The 22,031-nt window shown below is 44.4% G+C and overlaps 1 protein-coding gene and 1 long non-coding RNA gene across 2 annotated transcripts in view; one reads left to right on the top strand and one right to left on the bottom strand.

The window, feature by feature from the left end:
- Positions 1 to 1,867: 1,867 nt before the first annotated feature.
- Positions 1,868 to 11,663, top strand: LOC310706521 (cytochrome P450 2C19-like). Its single transcript, XM_083502641.1, has 9 exons — positions 1,868 to 2,096; positions 3,527 to 3,689; positions 4,867 to 5,016; positions 5,987 to 6,147; positions 6,984 to 7,160; positions 7,519 to 7,660; positions 8,727 to 8,914; positions 9,366 to 9,507; positions 9,849 to 11,663. Exons 1-9 carry the CDS (start codon positions 1,914 to 1,916, stop codon positions 10,028 to 10,030), a joined length of 1,488 nt encoding a protein of 495 aa, XP_083358767.1. The 5' UTR covers positions 1,868 to 1,913; the 3' UTR covers positions 10,031 to 11,663.
- Positions 10,119 to 22,031, bottom strand: part of LOC310707149 — a 31,165-nt gene continuing 19,252 nt past the window's right edge. The window contains exon 2 of the long non-coding RNA XR_014526360.1: positions 10,119 to 10,589. This is a non-coding gene — a long non-coding RNA (uncharacterized lncRNA). The remainder of the gene's footprint in view (positions 10,590 to 22,031) is intronic.

Raw genomic sequence — 22,031 nt, 5'->3', positions numbered from 1 at the left:
AGCAGCCATAAAGTGTCCTAGCCGTGGCTAGAATGGGCTGAACGTCTGTGATCTGCACTGACAGGAGATTGGCTCAAAACACACAGAGCAGCAACAGTTGTTGACAAGAACACCTGGTGCACTTTGGTTTATGAACCGAACCACAAGTTCAAATAAGTTTATGCAAACTGAACTGACAAGTCAGTTTGAAAGAGAATTTAACATTGGTATAAGGGAGATATTATCCCCGCTAATTACAGTAATTTTATGGATGTCTATAACCTGTTCCAGGATATGTTTAAGCTGTGAATCGGTGTAAAAAAGGCCAGCTAATATACACAACGGGACATTTACTCTCTTCTTTTTGACATCTTTTTTTCAAATGCTTGAGGATCACTCCTGTTTTAGGAGCTACCCCTTAAAAGGGGACCTCTCAATATTTTAAATAAATAACTTGGCAGGCTTCCATCATCTACATGCTCCCCTCTTGTACTAAATATGATTTCCAGAGGTGGATGGAAGAACTGGACTAAATGAAAACAAGAAGTTAATGTTCTGTGTCACCATGTACAATAGTGACCATGGTTTTGTCCCCACTAGGGCACATGTGAGTCACTGTATTGATGAGCACATTAGTGTGTCTTATCAATACAAAAGCACTTCCAGGTTTATGTCTCCAAAATCTATCTTGATGTGTCCTGTCCACATTAGTGGGTAGTGCTAGATGGGATTGTTGGGGGGAAACAAATAAACTTCCTTCTCCTGAACCTCTAGGTAAGGCATGTATTACTTTAAACCACACAAGAGCACTGTTTGTGTAGCAAGCAAGCCAGCATTTGCTCGTAGTCTTTTTCTAAGTTAACTCCACCTGTAAAAGCATTTCGTTGTCTCCCCTGATAAGATGCATGCTATTGCTCTCTCTTTTTATCTCTACTCATCCTGTAAATCGTTCTTGCCAAGATAATTCTGTTCCTGCATGAATAAAGCTGTAGAAATCCAGAAACTGTACATACACTTCTCAGTTTACTTCACCAAAGCTTCAAGGTCTGCTAACAGCGATGTATTTTGCTGAGGCTGAGCTCCATTATGGACCTGCCTTCAAGCTTATTTCAAATATGTGTGTTCCAATAGTCCAGACTTGTCCAAAATTGCAGTAATTTATTTTAAATGTGTGTTGCTCCAAGCCATGAAATCTGTTGTCTTTTTTTGTTTTTTTGTTTACCTGTCTGGCATACATACCTTTGATTTTTCAAAAAAATAATAATGCAAGTTTTCTCTACACTTCTGACACAATTTGTCACATTTGTGGGCATCTAAGGTGCAAGAAGCTTCCAACCAAGCACTCAGAGTGTAGAAGAAGCTCTCCTGCAGGAACCTGGTCCTGAAAGCACCTTAGAAGCAGAACCATTTGCCTCAAGGCTACTCATCCTGCCAAGACAGGGATGTATTTGTGCTATGGCTGAGCTCCATTATGGACATGCCTTCAATTTTATTTCAATTTTATTTCACATTTGTGGGCATCAGAGGTGCAAGAAACCTCCAGCCAAGCACTCAGAGTATACAAGAAACTCTCCTGCAGGAACCTGGTCCTGAATGCACCTTAGAAGCAGAACCATTTGCCTCAAGGCTACATTTCAATGTTTGGCAGAAAAAACCCTGAACCCCTGGTTGTCTTACATCACAAACCTTGTGCGCAGTAATGCCGTTATCATTGCCTTACTAATCAATGAAGAAAAATGATACAGACTGAAGTTCAGAGAAGTTCATTTCTTGATTATACAACCTTATCTACTTAATGGCTAATCTCATTTACTCAGAGTAACCTAGAATTCCTATTGGTGAAAGTCCATGTCTATGTGACCTCCTCAGAGTATATAAAATTGGAAAGCAAATTAATTCATCTAGAGTCATTTCAGTCACTGTTAGCTGGTGCCATGGAGCCTCTAGGGACAGTGACCATTTTGATGATCATATGTATCTCTTGCCTTGTTTTCCTTGCAGTCAGGAGCAGAACGCCAGAGAATGCAAAGCAGCTGCCACCTGGCCCACCTCCACTGCCCATCGTAGGGAACGCATTGCAGCTGAAGACCAACAACCTGGCCCAGGTTCTCCAGGAGGTAAGCCAAAGATGAGCACCTTCCTCAACAGCTGTCTGTTGATGACCGTTACCTGTTTGCAAGCCTCTTTCCATCTGACTCTTTTGGAAGGGGACAATCCATTGTCACTTTGTTTGTTTATTTAGAGATGGTACCATCTGTGTGCAGGGCACATTTGCAGAGTATAAGGCAACAGACTCTGCACTTTGACAGAGGAGAGGCAAAAGAGGGAGGGGAGGCATCCAGACCATAAGAAAAGAATAGCAGAATCGCTGTGATGTCAGTGGCACGGACTTGCGCTTGGCTACATCGGCAGGGATGGGGAGCAGGGACTTGTCCCAAAGGCTCCACAGAAAAGAGGTGGACTTTGAGTATGGATGGTTTGGGCATTTTTGCCCTCTGAACATTTTTAGCCTCTGCTAGACAGTGGGGAGTTCATAGTCTTCTTGTATTTTGAAAAGCTGCTCCTTTATTTTCCCCAGAATGTGCTTGGTTGGAAGGTACTTTAAGAATTCCCTTAGAAAAATGAGTGGGGGGGACGGACATAACAGAGCAGTATAATCATATTCACGGTATAGAGAAAGTGGATTGGAAAACACTTTTACCCCCCTCTCATAATGCCATACCCTCCAACATTTCTCCAATGAAAATAGGGACATCCCATTCCATAATGATAATTTTACTATTTATAGCCCACACACCTTACTGGGTTGCCCCTGCCACTTTGGGCAGCTTCCAACATATATAAAAACATAATAAAACATTAAAAATTAAACAAAAGAACACTTCCCTATTCAGGATTGCCTTCAGAGGGGGGTCGGATAACTCTATACCCTCCAACATTTCTCCAGTAAAAATAAGGACATCCTAAGGAAAAGGGGGGACATTCTGTGATCAAACTGGGATGGCTTCTCTAAATCAGGGATGTCCCTGGAAAATAGGAACACATGAAGGGTCTGTAAAGCTAAAACTTGGAGCCTTCAGTTAAAGCTGAATGTTGGAAGATATACAACACACGCAAGATAGTAGTTCTTCATACAGTGCATATTGAAACTGTGAAATTCACTCCCAAAGAAGTAGCGATGATAGCCTCCAACTTGGATGATTTAAAAGAAATGTTCAGACAAAGTTCATTGAAGATAAAGCTACCCATAGCTGCTAGCGATGATGCTGAACCTCCACCAGTTCCAGGGACCTGCAGGAGGGGAGCGTGCTATTGCACTCAGGTCTTGTTTTTGAGCTTCCCAGAACTGTGTTGGCCCCTGTGATAACAGTTGTGGACTAGTTGGCCTTTGGCCTGATCTAGCTGCAGAACTCTTCTGTATGTTATTAAGAGTCATGTGGTTCAGATGCCCAAAGTGAGTCTGGGGGCAGCGGGGCTCTCCATCAGCTATATGACTCTCTCCTAATCCACAAACCCACCTAGATGTGTGTCTTTATCTTTTTTCCAGTTTAGTGAGAAGTATGGCTCTGTGTTCACAATGTATTTTGGAACAGAACGGGTTGTCGTGCTGCATGGCTATGATGCAGTGAAAGAAGCGCTGATCGACCGTGGAGATGAATTCGCTGCCAGGGGACACCTGCCATTAGCTGATGATATCAACAAGGGATTAGGTATTTTATGCTGGTTGACCAATGGAGGGGGGGACACAGGAAAATACCTCTATTCATTAAAATAAAGCAAAAAAGGTTTCAAAAACAAATCATTGCATCTTGAGATAAACTTAGCTAATTAATGTTCCCACTGGATTGTAGCAATAGATAATTATCAGCCTTTTAATAGCAGAGTTATATATTAGCCATTGCCATTTAAGAGAGAAATGAGCCATCTCATAAAAGTACTTAAGCAATATCTAGGGCTGTAGCGGACAAAGGTGGGTGTGGTGGGTGCTGGCCGCCCTGGGTGCAATCCCTGAGGGGAGTGATATCGCCACATGTGGCGCCCCCCTGGGATGTGCGTTGCCGCTGGCACCCGCCGGAAGGTCCCCTCCGCCGCGCGCCGCCTTACACCGAAGGGTGCTTACCCCTACCCACACAGGCCGCTCCAGGTGCCGAAGCAGCTAGCTCTGCCTCTGGTTTAGAACAAGCACCAAAAATTAAAGCAGTATTGAATGAGTCTCTAGCCTTTAAATATAATGGTCTGGGGTAATTCTGGTGTGGGCAGTAAGTGTGAGAGTTATGTGAGCAGAATTCTCTGACCTGGATCTTGTGAATCAATAAGCTCTCCACACCAAGAAAGTGTTTCAAAGTTACTGCAAGCTATCTTTAAATTTGTTACCAAACAAACAAACAAACAAACAAACAAATAAATAAATACAAATCAACACTTTGCACTTATACAACTAGCAATGTAGTCCAGTTTTCTTTAAGTTGTTTCTGGTTAATATAGTCCAAGAACTATTGCTTCTTCATTATACTGGCAGCTTCAGAGAGAGACTCAGGCTCCAAGAGATGAATTATCAGTTAACATAAATATCAAAACATTGAAACCTCTCTTTAAGCTTTAGCTTCAAAAATGGACATTTTGCAAATGCAAACCTCCACTACGTTTCATACACAACACACACAAACATAGCATTTTATGCACATTAAACACATATATTTTACAGTAAGGGCATGTATCAGAAGACTGGCCAGCTACTGATTATGGAATAAGGAGGCACCAAAGTACCAAGTCTCCAGGTGGTCTGGAGCCAAGAATAAGAGCCTCCTGCTCTTCCAACCTGCTTCTTCTGCTCTCTCTTTCAGTCCATCCATCTCCTTTATGCCCATTTCCTCTTCTGCCTTCCAGGAATTGTATTCAGCAATGGGGAGGTGTGGAAGCAGCTCCGACGTTTTGCCCTTACCACCCTGCGCAACTTTGGCATGGGAAAGAAAAGTATTGAGGAGAGGATCCAGGAGGAAGCACAGTTCCTGCTAGAAAAGTTCCGGGACATGCAGGGTGGGTAGCCACTGCCCTTCATCCACATAGGCTTATCAAGCAGACCCCCATAAACATCACAACAGATTCTGGGGTACATTACAACAGATTATTAACCACCAACTCATAAAGAAATATCATGGTGGGTACAAGGAAATTATTAAAAAAATTAAAATCGTAAAACACAGAACTAGTGACCAACACTGAATCAAATAAATTGCCTAAAAACGTGAAATACAAACATTTTCATCAGGTGATGAAATGCCAAAATTCTAGCTGGTTCCAATAGGAACCACATTCCAAAGCACAGGTGCCATTGTGCTCAAAGTTTTAATAGATATAATAGATATCTGCATTGATATGAAACAAACATGTGATGAGTGTGTGGCAATTTGGAAGGCTTCTCCTGATGGTCATAGTGATCTGAGCAGTGTGTATGGGACAAGGTGGTCCTTAAGTCACCTGGTCCTAGGTCACTGAGAGCTTCATACACACCAGTAATGCACTGAACCTACCTTGTCAATGTACTGGCAAACAATGCATAGCTTTCAGCAGGGGTGTAATATGCTGACACAGACCAGTTCCAACTAAAGCCCGGCTGCTGCTTCTCTATCAACTGCAAGAGTGCTCCGCAGATAGTGTTGAATTCCAGCAGCTTGCAGCCCCAACAGTCATCAGTAGCAGCATCTGAAGTGCTTTAGATTCCCTAGTTTTAGTCTAGACTTCACCAAGGCCTGCACCACTGTGGTCACTCTTTCCTATCTAAGGATATATTGGCTGAAGCTGGAAGAAAGCACTTTGGAAAGTCCTTGGAAGAAACCACTCATAGCCACTGAAGATGCCCATGCCTTCAGAATTGTTGTGAGAAAGGCAGCTTCCTGTCTGACCACTGAGGCCAGGAGCCAGGAAATGGCAGCTCAGAAATTCCAGACTAGATTATTGCCTAAAACCTGTAGTGGGGTTGTATAATTATATTTTTGTATCCTTCCAGAGAAGCCCTTGGATCCAACCTACTCACTCAGTTGTGCTCTCTCCAATGTCATTTGTGCAATTGTCTTTGGGAAACGATACGATTATAATGACAAGAAGTTCCTATCCATGATGAGCTTAATGAATGAAAACTTTGAGGTTTTTAGCTCTTCTTGGGGACAGGTAGGTGCCATCTTTTTAAAGGCCCTTTCCCACAAAGTCTAAATTTTCCTGCTGTTTAAATTCTTTCTTCCAGGCTTCTCATGAACCATACCGCCTCTGCCTCTTAATATTTCTGTTAATGTCCTAGTTGCAGGCTTGCCATGGGTAACTGCAGTGGCGTAGCGTGGGTTGTCAGCACCCGGGGCAAGGCAAGTAATTTGCACCCCCTAACCCGTGGATTTGCGCCCCCTAACCCTAACCCTAATGTTGCGCCCGGTGCGGCCGGCCCCCCCTGCACCCCCCACGCTACGCCACTGGGTAACTGGTTAGCCACTGTGACAGCAGGATGGGCCACTGGCCTGATTCAATAGTCTCTTCATATGTTCTTATGTTTTTAATTTGGAGTTCCATACAATGCCAATACCTGGGTCTAGTAACCAAGGTTTGACTTAACAGCAGCCCAGTGGAGCAGGAAGTAAAGCTTAAGCAGTTTTGGCAGTGCAGGTGGGGGATGGTTGCATGTTTTCTCAGATATTTGTAAAGGTACACATAGGTGAAATTAGAAAATAAAAATCTGCATATGACCTCTACAACCATTAGGCAAAGGGTGGGAAAGCACTAACTGAGGGGAACGGAAGATAATACAATGCAGTACAATCAATGAAGCACCACCCAGTAATGCAGATGGGGAAGATCTACACAGATTTTTGAGGCATTGGTAGTGAAAATGCTGGTGTGTGGACCACAGAGTTGAAATGCACACAAGGCAACAGTAGCCAACGTTATACTGAAGCCCGAGTGTGGACAAACCCTGACTGAAGTTGGTGCCAAAGGATCTCTTGTGGTGTTTCTTCTAGCTCTACAACATCTTTCCTTCTTTGATGAAATGCATCCCTGGGCCCCACCGCAAAGTGCTGAAAAACAACTTGGCACTCAGAGAGTTTGTTTTGGAGGAGGTTGAAGAGCACAAGCCCACTCTGGACCCCAGCTCACCTCGGGATTTTATCGACTGCTTCCTTATGAAAATGGATCAGGTAATCATGAAAACTCACATACCTCTCCAAGTGGGTTCTCCTGCCACTCCTGAAGCTTCCCAACCAGCAGATTTCCATCCAGCTTCTTGTGGGGAATGCCAAGGAAAGAGATTCCTGCCCACACCCCATTGGAGTAGATTCATTTCCCATTGCTGACCTGTTCTTGCAGTAAGTGGGAAGTTCTTTCTAATGATTAGCCCTCTGGGCAAGGAATGTCCAGAGGAACAAGCTATAAAAAGCCTTGAGATAAGATGTGTCTTGGGAAGGGAGCTGGTCCCAGTGGCGCTGCTAAATTCTTGTTATGCTGTACTCAGAACAATTGAGTTGACTCCACTGATTGTGTTGTGTGTTTCTGCAGGGAAAAGGTAATAGTGCATCCCATTTCACCATTGAAAACCTGGCCATAAGCACAGTTGACTTGTTTGCGGCTGGAACAGAGACCACCAGCACCACATTACGATACGGGTTCATGATCCTCCTCAAATACCCAGAGATACAAGGTAAAACAGATGCGTTATTAGTACTTATTACCGTATTTTTTGCTCTATAAGACGCACCAGATCATAAGACGCACCTAATTTTTGTTGGAGGAAAACAAGAAAAAAAATATTCTCAGAAGCCAGAACAAGAGGGATCGCTGCACAGTGAAAGCAGCAATCCCTCTTGCTGCTCTGGCTTCTGGGATAGCTGTGCAGCCTGCATTCGCTCCATAAGACGCACACACATTTCCCCTTACTTTTTAGGACGGAAAAAGTGAGTCTTATAGAGCAAAAAATACGGTATTTTAGTTCTTTCCCAGATTTATGTATCACAAGTCCAAGAGGTTGTTGTTCTGCCACTTTCCCCAGGAAAACCCACTGTTCTGTGCTGGATGTTAACCATTGCTGACTGACATCAGGAGTAAACAGAAAGCTTTCCTGGAGACAACAGTGGGGGTGGGGGCTGGACAAAATGCTGAGACTCATGCCTAGAAATCCCAGCAAAAACAGAAGTGTGGATGAGCTCTTATAGCTGACCATATTGCAAACCCTAGGATTTATATACAAACAGTAACAACTTGAACTTGGCCCAGTAGTATAGTGGCAGCCAGTGCAGATCCTTTAGACTAAGGCATCACATCCTGCACCAGCTGCACTTTCTGTGCCAGCCTGAAGGGTAGCCCACAAAGGCACAACCACAAGGGCCAGGGGTCAAAAGGCCCTCAGGTAGGATCAGAATCACTGCAGGACAGTGCCTCCAATAGGAATCCCTCTAAGCTGGACCATCACTTGCTCCTAAAACTTCCCTAAAGAGGAGGCTTTTGTCCCTCTGGGCTCCTTTTGGATAGAAATTGAATTAATATATAAATAATTGCAGTTATACTATGTTTCCCTGTTTACAGATGGATTACTGAAGGTGAGCTACAATAATTTGTCTGAGTTAATGTGATGAGTCAAGAGAAAGTTGGCATCAGAAAACATTGAAAGCTCCCAAAATGTGCAGGGGCTGGCAGGCACTCCCATGGAATTTCAATTGCTTCTATGATGTTTCCTGCACTGGTGTTAAACCTCATTCTTCCCATCACAGAGAAAGTGCATGAAGAAATTGACCGAGTTATTGGCCGATCACGAAGTCCTTGCATGGCAGATCGTGGGGAAATGCCTTACACAGATGCTGTCATCCATGAGATCCAGAGGTTCATCTCTCTCCTCCCACTGAGCGTCCCTCATGCAGTACTCAAAGATACACCGTTCAGACAATATGTCATTCCAAAGGTCAGCTCTTTTCAAGGCTCTAAGTAGTAATAGTAGGCTGCTAGCCATGATGGCTATATTCTACCTCCATGGTGAGAGGCAGCATGCTTCTGAATACCAGTGGGTGGAAACCACAGGAATTGAGAGTGCTTAGATTATGTTGATGGGCTTCCCATGGGTATTTGGTTGGACACCATGAAAACAGGATGCTGGACCAGATGGGGCCACTGGACTGATCCAGCAGAGCTTTTCTTCTCTTCTTATCTACAAGCAAGGGAAGTAGTTTAGCCCAACTCCTAAAGCGTAGCTGGGCATCTTGAAGCCTGGACTTCATTTGAAACACCCTATTGCCTTCTGAAGCTGCTCCATTCTTCTTCTGTATCAACAAAGTACCTTCCTTCTTGTTAGTGTCTTCCCACACCATTAGTTGGGTGTCATGGCCATCTAGCCCATTTCTTTGCACTCTCTGCAGGGCACTACCATATATCCTATTCTGATGTCTGTGCTACATGACAGCAAAGAATTTCCAAACCCCAAAGAATTTGACCCAGGACATTTCTTGCACAAAGATGGCACCTTCAGGAAGAGCGACTACTTCATGCCTTTCTCAGCAGGTAAGATCTCTGCTTCCTCAGTTGGCTGCAGTCTTGGCCAGCTCAGGTCTTTCCCGTCTCCCTAATCGGCTGGTGTCGGGGCATTGAGGGGGAACCTCCTTCCTCCTGCAGCCTAAACTGGAAGGGCTCCCAGTTTGTGAGGGAGGGGCAGAGGCTTCTGGGTCCATCAGAACTCCTTGTAGCTTTCCTGTGGCCAGCTGAAACAAAAGAAATGGTGGAAAGAGTGACTCTCCCAGGAGCTGTTCTGGAGCAGCACCTTTGCTCCTTTGGCATGATTGTTATTTTCTCTGTAACAGCCAAAGTGGTTGTTATGCTTCTTACACTTTGGGTTTCCTTTGCAGGGAAGCGGATATGTGTGGGGGAAGGTCTGGCCCGTATGGAGATCTTCTTGTTCTTGACCACCATATTACAGAACTTCACTCTGAAGTCCATCATTGACCCCAATGACATCGATCTCACACCGGTGTTGAGCAGCATAGGCAACTTCCCTCGGCCCTATCAGCTCTGCATTGTCCCTCGCTGAAAAGCCTGCCTCAGGAGGGCTGCACATGTGGAAAAGTTGCAGCCTGGCAATCTTTGTTCAAAAAATCCGTAACACAATATCTCCTCACGTGTGGAGCCGTATCTTCTTACCCGATTATTTGATGAACTGTTACTTTGGGGATCGTGCTAGAGACTATTTCACGTTGAAGACATTATTGCAAAGGACAAATAGCAGGATTTAGAAATTAGTCACACACAAAAATCCCATTCTTATCTTTCTTGCCCCTTCATATGCATATGTGTGCAGCGGCGTAGCTAGCTGCTGGAGTGACTGGTGCGGGGGCATGTCCTGCAGCCAGGGGTGTGTTGAGCGACCCATGGGGGTGGGGCAAGCCTCTCCAATGCTTGGAGCCTCTCCACCACCTCCCCCTCAGCTATAGGGCGTCTGAGGGAGAGGCAGTAGGCAGACACAAAAACCACGCTGCAGCGCGAAACTTGCAGGTGCCTAAGCCACCATGTCACTCCAAAAAATTTCATGAGCCCAATTTTTTAAAAACTCATTTTGTCACACACCCCTCAGTGATAACATCCGGGGCAGACTGCCCACCCCCACCCCCTTCTTCCACCACTGTATGAGTGTGATGGGAAGCCACTGAGAAGAAGTCCTGTTACTCTGTGTGTCTTTGGAGGGTGCTGCAGAAATCAATAGCTTTTGAAATCTTTGCCCCTTTCACCTAGTAGAACATCCTTGAGACTTGACATTTACAAATGTTTGCCAAAAATCCCTTTAAGGGTAACCATATTCTAAAGAACAGATAGCAATACTGGATGCAACTGAACTTCTCAGTAAGTATGGGAAATGAACTAAGTTGGATCCAGTAATCTGCTAGTACTAGGAAGCATATCTTCAAGAAAGGCACAGAGCATAGATGGGCAAGATCTCCCAAGCCCACCTTGGATGAACTTGGATGAGAAAACTATCTTTTTCTCTCCTGAGCCCAACTGAGGCTCTCACTGTCCTTAAAAATCTAGAACAGAGTGAAAATGGCCCTCCCTCAAATCCACTTACTTTATGGGTGGCAAAATAAGGAAGGTCGTTTCACTGAATATTCCCCAAGGGAGGACTGAAAATCTCCAGGAGGAGTTGGAGAGGGAAAACTTTCAAAGAATTGTCAGAATTTCTTTCCTCTCAGCCTTCCTTCAACCCTGCTCCCATTCAGTGTAAAAGAAAAATGTTTCCCTAGTACAAATTCAGAGGCAGCATGGTTCCACCTATGAACCAAGGAAGAATGGTCTTCCTCTTCTGTCTTCAGAATTTTTGTTTTTAGTTCCTGCACCTGTTTCTCCATTGCATTGCATTGCATTGCATTGAATGGAAGGGGCAAGAGGAATGAACTTGTCTCTGATTTGCATTTTAATTCAAGCTGGAGAAGAATTCGGGGCTTGAAATGCTTGTCCTCTGTCAGCTTTGAAACTCCTGAAGGTCTTCTCCAAACCAAAGTTTGGAGAATTGTGCTGGTTTCACTTGCATAGGAAACCACTGCTCCACTTCTTCTGGAGAATAAGAGCACATCCAGATGTATGTATTTTTTTACCTGTTTGTGAAATGGAATGGCTTTATAGATGTCCTTCACCCTCCCAGAGCTAAACAAAGAATACTATGACAAAGTGAATGCTGTCACTTGTAAAGATTATGCAAGTATAGCAATTTTATTTTATTTGCAGATTTATAAACTGCTTCACAACCAAACATTACTGAAGCTGTGTACAGTAAAATTCAAAGGATTCCTAATGCAGTAAACTACATTTGCTTTGCATAATTTATTCTGATCCTGCAAGGCTTCAGGAGGAAAGAGTTGCTTTGCAGACCACGGATACCTTCACCCCCTGAAATCCTAAGCTCCTTCTAGTTTCTACCAGGCATTGCTTATGCACTTCGGAGCTTAGCCTTTGTTTCTAATGTAACCCAAGCTACTGCCAGTCATTGTATTAGTAGCAATCCAAGACACCTTCACTTACTAGAGTAAGGTGTGGCAATTATTGTTCCCCCTTCTCTTCCAAGAGATAGCTGCAGGAGCATGCACAGTAGGTTGCTGTTTAGGGTGGTTTGAATGGCTGCTCTCGGAAGATTCTGGCAGTCTAACCTGCCCTGGGAGAGAGAACCTAAGAGAACTCTGCTGGAGCAGGTCAGAGGCCTATCTAGTCCAGCATCCTGCTCTCCCTGTGGCCAACCAGATGCCTATGAGAAGCTCTCAAGGAGCAACTGAGCGCTACAGTGCTCTCCTCCTCATTTGAAGTTCCCAGCAACATTTGAGGGCTATTCCTAACTGTGTAGTGCATCAATGACAGCTCCATAATAAAATCCAGAGTCAGGTCACCGGGATTTAAATATCTTGCTTTTCTAACACATTGTTTTAAAAAATCCCTCCACCTTAAAAACACAGACATTCACAACAAATTACTAATAAAATCTCATGATTAAATTTATGGCACATGACTGCAGTTCTGTGCATGGTTGGGAGTAAGCACCATTGAACACAGTGGTGCGTATTTCTGTTGTATAGGTTCAATTTTTAAAACACATTTGGTTTTAGCAAATGACATCCAGACAGCAGAAACGCAACCTTTTAATTAGCAATGCAAACAACTTTTTGTTATTTATTTTTGGGATTTTACAACAAAATCCAACAGCCCCCTGTCTCCCCACCTCCCCTATGCATCCTCCCCCTTCCTCACATGCCCCCAAACCTCTGTATTCCTCCCTATCCCCAATTGCCCTTAATCCTCTTCCCCTCCCCATCCCATAGCATTTGTATTTGTTTGTATGATCAGTGGCAAACCTGTACTTTCACTACTGATTCCCCTGACACATCTAATCTAAGGATGACCTGCTGCTTATGATGTAACAATGCAAGCAATCCAGAATTTACAGACATTTATAGACCACGTCCACACAGGATTAAAGTGTAGTATTTTGTCTCAAACTGCCCTACTGAACAAGCTTATATTAGCTGGCGAAAACCCTCTCCCATGCCCACACTTTTAAGCAGTTTGCCATTGCTTCTTTTTATCTAAGTTGTATATAAAAATAGGAGGAGGTCTGTGGCAATTTAAAGACTTAACTGTATTTATTTGTAAAGGGAGTAAGATTTGCTAGGGCATACTTCCTCAGATGCAGAATGGGTGGCAACAACAACAACACAGTATTAATATTATTAATAATGTACAGTGGTACCTCAGGTTAAGTACTTAATTCGTTCTGGAGGTCTGTTCTTAACCTGAAACTGTTCCTAAACTGAAGCATCACTTTAGCTAATGGGGCCTCCTACTGTTGCCTGGTCGTCGGAGCACGATTTCTGTTCTCATCCTGAAGCAAAGTTCTTAACCCGAGGTAATATTTCTGGGTTAGCACCATAAGGTCCCATGGCAGGTTACGCAATCAAAAATTTCAATATTAAGCAGTATAATGTTGTACCCCATTTACACCGCTTGATTCTATTTGTTGTCCTCACATGTGCAGAAGCCACACCACGGGATAGCTAGGCATCAAGCAGCCTCTGTGTGGTCATGGCTTGTCCTGTTGCAGAAGGAGAAGCCCATAGATTGGCCTATTCTCTAGCACCCATTCATCTGCACATATCTAGCGTCAGCCACCATGAGGTTCCAATTATTTTTATTCAAATAAAATAAGTCTGTAACCCAAGGTACAACTGTACAGTGCTTTTTTCTGGAGGGACGCAGGGGTACGCATACCCCTAAACATTTTGTGAATCTAACGGGAGAAGAAACTTAAAAAATTAAAATATTTAATTTCTTCTCAGCGTAGTGAAGTGGCAGTTCCGTTGCTACCCCTGATGGCAGCCTTTGGTCCATTTACTGCATTTATTTTCCACGATTTGAACTATAAAATGGTGATTTTCTTGAGTAAAAATGAGAGTACACCTACACTATACTGCTTAATATTGATATTTTAGATTGCTGTAACCTGCCATGGGACCTTATGGTGCAAAGCAGGGAAGAATTCAATATACAGTGGTACCTCGGGTTAAGTACTTAATTCGTTCTGGAGGTCCGTTCTTTTTTTTAAAAAAAAATATTATTCATTTTCCAAACAAATTTTATACAGTCAACAAATTATTTTGCACTCATTCTTCAATTTTTGACTTCCCTCAGTTTCTCTGTCAATCTTTCGTAAAATTTCTATTTGTTAACGCATTTCTAAACATAATATTGCCTTTCCCAACTCCTTTTCCTCTTACTCTCTTTTTTGCAGTATTTCTTACTATCTCACAGAGTCTCTTCAAAACCAACAAGCGTTGTCTGTACATCACATATATTTTTCAGATATTCTGTAAATTTCCCCCAGTCCTCGATAAACTTTTGGTCTTTCTGATATCGAACCTTCCCAGTCAATTTGTCCAATTCTGCATATTCAGTCAATTTCCTTCTCCATTCTTCCACTGTTGGAATTTCTTCCTGTTTTCATCTTTGGGCCAGAAGTATCCTTGCGGCAGTCACTGCATATTGAAACAGTTTACAGTCTCTCTTATTAATTTCATTTCCTACCATTCCTAATAGAAAGGCCTCTGGTTTTTTAACAAACGTATATTTCAACATCTTTTTCAATTCATTGTATATCATTTCCCAGAAGTCTTTCACCCTTTTACACTCCCGCCACATATGATAGAAAGTACCTTCTTTTTCTTTACATTTCCAACACTTATTGCATGTTTTATACATTTTAGCCAGTTTAACTGGCGTTATATACCATCTGTAAACCATTTTCATTACATTTTCTTTCAACGCAGTACATGCTGTGAATTTTAACCTTTCATTCCATAATTTCATCCAATCATCATACTGTATATTATAACCAAAGTCTCTTGCCCAATGTATCATTACTGCTTTTACTTCTTCATCTTTTGTATGCCACTCCAGCAACATTTTATACATTTTAGACAGATTTTTATACTCATTATTCAATACCTCCACTTGGAATTTTGATTCTTTACCTTCATACCCACACATTTTACAATGACCGCTCCCCGCTTAAAACGGGGGGGCGCCCTTAGCGTGGACGCGCGCAGCCCTGGATCTGGAGCGGCCCCATCAGCATAGGCTTGGCTTTGCCTTCCCTCAGGTGGGATACCTGGAGGTCCCCGCCTACCTCAGTCAGTTGTCCAATCCCACCTGGGGGAAGCGTTGCCAAGGAGACCAGGCCAGGTAGGGGAGGGATTACCTGCCCACACAATAGAGGGAGGATCTTACCTGGGAATCCTCACTTGGCTCCAGAGCTTCTCCCACCCTACCCACCCTCAGTTAATGTCTTCCTTTGCAGGTTAACTTTTCTTCATAGGTTTTGCAGGTTAACTTTTCTTCACAGGTGTGCGGGCGCTGCTACGATAAGGTCGCTGTTAAAGGGCCGGAAAGGAATTTCCCTGCATTGGCAGGTTTCGCCTTTCCCATAGCAAAACGTCACAACTTTGGCGGTATCAGGCCTTGGGCGGAATCCTTTAGTCCATCTTCCTCTTTGCGGCGGTGATACCAGGGTTCCCCGTTAAAGGGGTTTCTGAAGGGAGGCTTTGACCGTACGCCGAAAGGTCGTCATTGCTCTCCCCTGTGGCGGCGTAATGGGGGCGGCTATCTCTGCTTGAACATATGTTCTCCAGAGCCGGCCAATCCCCCCCCCACACACACTGGATAACCCTGAAGCTCCCTAGGTCCCCAGCTGGGGACTGGGGAGGGAGAGCGCCCAATGCCTGAGCCAAGGTCTACCCACATTTGAAATTTAATAAAGTTGTGGCCAATTTAATCCCATAGCACGTTGTCTTGAGTCGTTATTACACATGACGGGGGGGACCGCTCGGGATCTGGGGACTCCGCCTGTCCACGCAATCTTTTTAAAACATTTCATTGATCTGAAAGTAATGTAACCAGTCGTAAACAGATTCTTTCACCTCGTCATACGTCGTTCTGGAGGTCCATTCTTAACCTGAAACTGTTCTTAACCTGAGGTACCACTTTACCTAATGGGGCCTCTCGCCACCGCCGTGCGATTTCTGTTCAGTATAGTGTAGGTGTGCTCTCATTTTGACTCAAGAAAATCACCATTTTATGGTTCAAATTGGGAAAAATAAATGCAGTAAATGGACCAAAGGCTGCCATCAGGGGTAGCAACAGAACTGCCGATTCACCATGCTGAGAAGAAATTAAATATATATATATATATATTTAGTTTCTTCTCCTGTTAGATTCACAAAATGTTTAGGGGTATGTGTACCCCTGCGTCCCTACAGGTTAAGAACGGACCTCCAGAACGAATTACGTACTTAACCCGAGGTACCCCTGTACTGCCTTTATAATAATCAGATCATGGTGCCTTGCCCTGACACAGGAATGTAAGAAGCTGGCTTATCCCGAGTCACAGGGCTCTTCAGGCTCCTACCGAGAGATAACGGGTCTTGAACCTGGGACCATGTGCTTGTAAGGCAGAAGCTTTACTGCCTCACCAGTTGCTCTGGCAAAGAAACTGTTTATGCAATCTGAACTCTGGTGAACTGAGTAGGCCTCTCTATGCAGAGCAGCCATAAAGTGTCCTAGCCGTGGCTAGAATGGGCTGAACTTCTGTGATCTGCACTGACAGGAGATTGACTCAAAACACACAGAGCAGCAACAGTTGTTGGCAAGAACACCTGGTGCACTTTGGTTTATGAACCGAACCACAAGTTCAAATAAGTTTATGCAAACTGAACTGACAAGTCAGTTTGAAAGAGAATTTAACATTGGTATAACGGAGATATTATCCCAGCTAATTACAGAAATTTTATGGATGTCTATAACTTGTTCCAGGAGTATGTTTAAGCCGTGAATCAGTGTAAAAAGGCCAGCTAATATACACAACGGGATATTTACTCTCTTCTTTTTGACATCGTTTTTTTGAAATGCTTGAGGATATGATCACTCCTGTTTTAGGAGCCACCCCTTAAAAGGGGACCGCTCAATACTTTAAATAAATAACTTTGCAGGCTTCCATCATCTGCATGCTCCCCTCTTGTACTAAATACTTGTACATCGTTCTACCCGGACACTGAGGTCCAGCACCGAGGGCCTTCTGGCGGTTCCATCACTGCGAGAAGCCAAGTTACAGGGAACCAGGCAGAGGGCCTTCTCGGTAGTGGCGCCTTCCCTGTGGAACACCCTCCCACCAGATGTCAAAGAGAGCAACAACTACCAGGCTTTTAGAAGACATCTGAAGGCAGCCCTCTTTAGGGAAGCTTTTAATGTTTGATGTATCACAGTATTTTAATATTCTTTTGGAAGCTGCCCAGAGTGGCTGGGGAAACCCAGCCAGATGGGCGGGATATAAATAAATAAATAAATATAAATAAATAAATAAATAAATAAATAAATAAATAAATAATAATAATAATTTCCAGAGGTGGATGGAAGAACTGGACTAAATGAAAACAAGAAGTTAATGTTCTGTGTCACCATGTACAATAGTGACCATGGTTTTGTCCCCACTAGGGCACATGTGAGTCACTGTATTGATGAGCACATTAGTGTGTCTCATCAATACAAAAGCACTTCCAGGTTTATGTCTCCAAAATCTATCTTGGTGTGTCCTGTCCACATTAGTGGGTAGTGCTAGATGGGATTGTTGTGTTGGGAAACTGCCAGGGAGATAGTGTCCATCATGAGCCCCCAAGCCGGAGTTCTGGACGATCCATCGGCCTCCCGTAGACAGGCAGATCCAGCAGTTAGCGACACGAAGCCTCTGGAAATTCCTAGCCACATTCCAGGGCTGGGTGTACACTGTTTATCAGCAGAAACACAGCCAAAAGCTTGCACCGCAGAAGAGCATAATTTACAGACTTTATTAGCGTTTAACAGAACAAAAGAAAACGTGACCGTTCTGTGTCAGCATCTTCGGCCAACTGAGAAAACGAAAGGAAAAAACAGCAAGCATAAACATCCTGTGAATAGGACATGCGCAGACTCTGTTGCTTACAAAAGCCTGCTCCCTTTTAAGGTGGAACGGAAATATCCTAACATCCTCCCCCTTTCCGTGTAACCTGTTGTACCTGTGGTTCACTCAATTGCAACCTTTGTACATAAACCTTTAGTTGTTCTTTGTTAACAACCTTAGACAACAGATCAGCAGGAATTTCATTTCCTGCCATGTAGGACACCTGAATCAGTCCTTTCTGGATACACTCTCTTGCACGATGTAACTTAATCTGCAAGTACTTGGTTCTCTGCTTGCAACTCTCGGAGTTCAGCAAAGCCAAACACGATCTATTGTCTTGATACACTTGTATAGGACATTTCACAGAAACCCTGATGTCCTTAAACAGTTGCATCAACCATTCACAATCCATGAGTGAAAATGACAGAGCATTGAGTTCTGCTTCACAGGAACTTAGGCTCACTGTCGTCTGCTTCCTGCACAACCAGTCAAACAGGCAGTGGTTGTACATGTAGCATACTCCAGAAGTGCTTGTACCATCCGTGGTGTCACTTCCAAAACTTGCATCTGCAAAGATTTCAAGACCTCCAGTCTTTTGACCGGTGAACCTCAGCCTGTAGTGCATAGTCCCTTTCAAATAGCGGGCTATGCGCTTCAGAGCTTTCCAATCCTGAACCGTAGGATTGTTGGCATGTCTGCTAAGCAGATTACAGCTTACAGCTATGTCAGGTCTTGAACATCTGGCAATGAAATTCAGCTTGCCTAGAATGCATCTGTATAGCGTTGTGTCAGAAAACGCTTCAGCAGTACTGTCTACCTGGTAACCTGTCACCATCGGTGTGTCTGCTGGGTTTGCATCAACCAAATTCAACCTGGTTAACACATCAGCAATTTTCTGTGTTTGGTGTACCAGAAAATTACCTGCTTGGTCTCTCTCCACCTGCAGAGAAAGATAGTTGGATACCTCACCAAGATCCTTCATGTCAAAGTGCTCCTTCAGTTGAGCTAGGGTGCTTTGGTAAAAAGCTTGATTCTTCCAAAACATCAGAAGATCATCAACAAAACATAAACAATACAGTTTGTTTTGCCCCTCCTCCTTGACAAACACACATGGATCAGCTTTGCCCTGGTGAAAACCTAGAGAAAGCAATGTCTCAGTGAGTTTTGTGTTCCAACACCTGGCACTCTGCTTGAGACCATATAAGGATTTCCGCAGTTTACAGACCATACCCTTCTGTATCTCCATCCCATCAGGTGGAAGCATGAACAGCTGTTCATTCAAAATCCCATACAAAAAAGCTGTATTAATGTCGTGGTGGGAAACATGCAGTTTCTCCTCCGCAGCGACCTTGAGCATCAGCCGAATGCTCTCATATTTGACTGTGGGTGAGTAGGTCTCGTGGTAATCCTGTCCTGGTACCTGTGAAAAACCTCTGGCAACCAATCTGGCTTTGTGTCTGACTACCTTGCCATTCTGGTCTGTCTTGGCCTTGAAGACCCATTTGCTGCCAACCAGTCTCATTCCTGGGACTACCGGTACCAATTCCCAAGTTTGGTTCCTGTTCAAGGAATCAACTTCAGCCTTCATGGCATTAAGCCAAGGCTCAGCATCTTTAGAGGTTAACTCCTGAACCTCTTTGAAGCTTGAAGGTTCCCATACCTTCTCTGAGCTACTAAGAACGGCAGTTGCTGTCTTAGCAAACTCATCAGCATACCTCTTTGGAGGTCTGCCCTTGGTCGCCCTTTCAGATCTGCGTACTAGACGCAAGTCTTCTGGACTCATCTCCTCTTTCTTAGGAGAAAAGTGACCAATGGTGAACAGTGGTTCTTCCAGTTCATTGTCAGACGCATCAGATGGTCTGACTGAGGCTTTTGCGCTCTGGTAGTCTGCTGTGTCATCACTTTCACTGACATCAGCAGCAGCGCCGCCCACTGAACTGGAATCCGAACTCTGATCATCCTCATCCTCATCCTCATCAGCATCATCCTCATCCTCATCAGCAGCAGCTTTCTCATCTTTAGCTGCTTGCTTGACATCACCTTCATCCTCCTCTGGGTAACTCTGGAAAATTCCCACATTTTCCCCCCACTTAGGATTGTACTCAACACTCCTTGTGAACTTAATGGACTTAGAGTCAGTCATCCATACCCTGTATGCACCTTTTTCGTACCCCATGAACAAACCATGTGCCCCACGCTTCCCAAGCTTGTTGGTTTGTTGTGTGCGTACCCACATGTCAGAACCAAATATTTTCATGTGTTTGGTGTTGGGTTTCTTGCCAAACATCTTCTCATAGGGGGTACAACCAATGGGTGATGACAATCTGCGATTAACGGTATAAACCAAATTCCCCAGAGCCTCCCCCCAAAACTTATCAGGGAGATTGGCATCATGCAACAAGGTTTTGATTCCTTGCAGCAATGTTTGATTTGCTCTCTCCGCAAGCCCATTCATCCATGGCGATCTGGGCGTTGACATGTCATGCTGGATTCCCTTCTCAGTCAGGAAAGCTTCAAACTGCTGAGAAGTAAACTCCCCGCCCCGATCAGTAAAAAAACAAGAAATACGTTTACCGTGCACATTTTCCAACCAAGCACAGAATTCCTTAAACTTCGGAAACGCTTGCGATTTCTGTTCGAGCAAATACACATGAATGTACCTGGAAAAAGAATCAATCAGAATCATGAAGTACCTTGCTCCTCCTATAGAGGGCGCTAGTGGCCCTACCAGGTCTGCATGCACTAGCTGGTAGGGTTTGGAAGCCTGCCTGCTAGACTCCTTGCCCTTTGGAGCAACCTTCACCTTGTTCTCTGCACAAGATACACATTTCATGTGAAATTTACAGGGTTTGATGTTCAAACCCTCAACCACTTCTGGCATCTTGGCCAGTGCCTTCCAAGAGAGGTGACAAAATCTTCGATGCGCATCATGAATGCAACCTGCATGAAGAACTTTGTTAGTTTGTGCAACACAACAAGAATCAGCATTAGACACAACAACAGTGTCATCATAAGTTATATGGAATAAACCATCCATAAACTTTGCATGCAAATAGTCCTCTTTGCCTTTACTGATGACACAGACGCTCCTCTTGAAGGAAATCTGAAAACCACGTCCAGTAAGCTGTGGGACGCTCAACAAGTTGCTTGCAGCGCCTGGAACATATAGTACACCACTGATGGTTGTGTGCAAACTTGCAAGTTTCACAGTCCCTTCTCCTGCAATTTGCAACGTCCTTCCATCAGCCAGGTGGATCTCACCTTCCTGAGGCTTGAAGGAGATAAAGAGATGCCTGTCCTTGGAGATGTGGCGCGTGCAGCCTGAATCCACAACAAAGTCGCCTTTGGCTGTTGGAGCAGTCTTTACAGCAAGCAAACCCTTGTTTTCCAGCGGTTTGGGCTTTTGCAGCTTGCCCCCCTGCTGCTCCTGGCCAGCAGACTTGCCTTTAGCCTTTGGTGAAGCTGTGCCAGCAAGCAAAACCTTGCTTTCCACTGACGTGGGCTTTTGCAGCTCGCCCCCCTGCTTCTGGCCATCTGCAGACGTGCCTTTAGCCTTTGGTGAAGCTGTGCCAGTAAACAACGCTTTGTTTTTCCCTTGCGCGGGCTCTTCACCCTCCCTCTGCTCCTGGCCATCTGCAGGTGTCTGCCTGTGGCTCTGTTTACCTTTGCCTTTCCGGCCTCTGCAAAGGCGATGGCCTTGGTTCCCATGAGAAACAGAGCTCTCAGCTGCCGACTCCTTGGCTCCCCCTGGAGGCTGGAATGCTGCCTGGGACGACGTGACGGTCAGCTCCCCCTGCAGCTTGCAACCGGTGCCCTCAGCATCCCTGCACTCAATCACATTCTGGGAAACAGCTAGGACCTCCGATGCAGTCAAACTCTGGGCTGGGATTTTTGCTTTGTGAGCTTCTTTTAAAGCAGACCACATTGCACGTGCAGTGGTGTTGCCAGCCAGCGTCTTAATTTCCTCAAGAGATACGGATAGGACTATTATGTCCATCGCTTTCGAATCAGCTGATTTCCATCTCTCTGTCAGAGGAACTGGGGGGGCTCCAGAAACAACATGCCACACCCC

This window comes from Podarcis liolepis (genome assembly GCF_965112155.1).
Source record: "Podarcis liolepis genome assembly, chromosome: 1".
Classification (NCBI taxonomy): Eukaryota; Metazoa; Chordata; class Lepidosauria; order Squamata; family Lacertidae; genus Podarcis; species Podarcis liolepis.
Note: the sequence above shows the minus strand (reverse complement) of the source record. Positions and strands in the feature narration are given on the sequence as shown.